This window comes from Mixophyes fleayi, chromosome 2, assembly GCF_038048845.1.
Source record: "Mixophyes fleayi isolate aMixFle1 chromosome 2, aMixFle1.hap1, whole genome shotgun sequence".
In the NCBI taxonomy this organism is placed as follows: domain Eukaryota; kingdom Metazoa; phylum Chordata; class Amphibia; order Anura; family Limnodynastidae; genus Mixophyes; species Mixophyes fleayi.
In genome coordinates this window covers 2,125,555-2,127,727 of record NC_134403.1, presented here as the reverse complement: position 1 = coordinate 2,127,727, position 2,173 = coordinate 2,125,555, and the positions used below count along the sequence as shown (strand labels likewise).

Below are 2,173 nucleotides of genomic sequence, written 5' to 3'. Positions count from 1 at the left end.
TTCCATGAGTTCCAACATAGTTATCTCCTGGTCTTTATAACACAAAGGGTCAATCTAAGCTAATGCATGAAGCAGAAGTGGTAATAATGTAATACTGTAACCAGCAACATTATAGACAATGAAACCAATGGGATCAGATGACACCAAGGTGAACCCTATGGAGACTGGTCTGATCCACCTGACATGACCTGGCACCAAATATAAAAAACATTATCTTTCACTATGACCAGCCTTCAATTCTACAGGTACAAGAGGCCAAATGTTAGTTCTGAAAACCGATAAAAGGCCTAAAAAAGTCAGGTCCTACCACCTTCCTATGTTAAGTAGTTAATGTGTGTTTAACTAAAGGACAAATCATGTGTATTTGCTCAGGGTTCATGTTCATATATATTCTGATTTCAGTTCTTCACAGAGGCATCGAGAAAATAGCCAGGACAGGGTCCATGTAGTTACTGAGGATAATACAATGGGACGTTGATCAAGGCAATAGAGACACAGAGGAGACAGCAAGTCCAGCCCTTAGTTCTACTTTCAGCACTAAAGGACAAACCAGCATATACCGGGGGTCTGGACATCACAACCACAGGGAAAGGATGAGGCTCAGGGTCACCCTTATATCATAATAACAACTATTCCAAAGTTGATTCCATTAATATATTTTGATATAATCTTTTTTGTATACACTACAAAACTGCCTTAGTGTTATTGCATGTTATTCTACGAGACAATTAAAGTTCTCTTACAGGTCACACGGAGCTGTGGAGACGGTTTTGAAAAACATAAAATAAAACTTTTGATTTACATTTTTCAGAATACTGGATTCCATGTTTAATATCTGCCAAGTCTCTGATTTCAATAGAAAGACACGAGATGGAACAGACGTTCAATGTCAGCACCAGATTGGTTCTCCTGGGACTTGTAGAGATGGAGGAATTAAAATATTTATATTGTGCCCTTTCTATCATCATATATTTATTTATTATGCTTTTGAGTATTATTATTATATTTGTGGTTTTGATGGAGCCAAGTCTACATGAACCTATGTACATTCTCATAAGTAATCTCATCCTCAATGGGATCTTCGGGAGTTCCACATTTTTCCCGAAGCTGATAGTTGACCTGATCACCTCATCTAAGACCATCTCTTATGGTAGTTGTATCACTCAGGCTCTGTGCGTTACACTCTTTGCTTTTTTTGAAATGAGCACTTTTACCATCATGGCCTATGACCGATATCTGGCCGTCTGTCACCCTCTGCACTATGTCACCTTGATGACAAACAAGAAGATTATAAAGATCATCATCGGATTTTGTTTAACAGCCTTCATTGCTGTCCTCATAGCTATTCTACTTACTGGGACACTTCCTCTTTGTGGGAATAAAATCAACAATATTGTTTGTGATAATATGTCCCTCGTTACTCTGTCCTGTGTAGACGCTTCTCTCAGTAAGATGTATACAGCTGCTTGGATCTCCATCTACTTATCTGTCTCTATTTCAGTCACTGTCTTTTCCTACTTGAGGATATTTGGTGTCTGTCTGAGGGTCTCAAAAGAGTCACGTCAGAAAGCCGTCCACACCTTGGTGACCCATTTACTCAACTTTTCTGTCTTCTTATTAGGATTTCTCTTTGTAGCGATCAGATACAGACTGGGTAGTATTAACCTCCCTATTATGGTTCATGTTCTCCTGTCTGTTACTGGTTTAGTTGTCCCACCACTATGTAATCCCCTGATATACGGGATCCGGACACATGCCCTGAAGATAAAAGTCATTCATCACACGCAGAAAATAATTGGGATTAAACTGCAGCTGTGATTTTCGCTCACATCTGTCATAGGTGACAAAACAAAGTATTAGATGCTGCACATGGGGAACATAGACCAAGAATGAGTTTATAAAGTCAGACATAATATTACATTGATTTGTTCCAGAGGACATCGTTTTAAGTGGAATCCATATCTGGTTACAGCAGTACGAGGATAAACAGACTGTAAACTGAGGTTTTACCTGGGTAAGATATCAGTTCTGTCCTGTAACACCTTTGGCCCTTTTAGGAGTGTCCAGGAATGATTCATTCACAACTGATAACAGGATAAATAAGGAGGTTCAACTTTGGAGATATTTAATGTCCATGTGGATATCTTAATTCTTATTGTCCACTAATAAAACA

General features: G+C 38.7%; 1 protein-coding gene across 1 annotated transcript; it reads left to right on the top strand.

The window, feature by feature from the left end:
- Positions 1 to 870: 870 nt before the first annotated feature.
- LOC142141370 (olfactory receptor 52B6-like) lies at positions 871 to 1,818 on the top strand. The gene has a single exon (XM_075199789.1). The coding sequence runs from the start codon at positions 871 to 873 to the stop codon at positions 1,816 to 1,818; it is 948 nt and encodes a 315-aa protein (XP_075055890.1).
- The last annotated feature ends 355 nt before the right edge of the window (positions 1,819 to 2,173 follow it).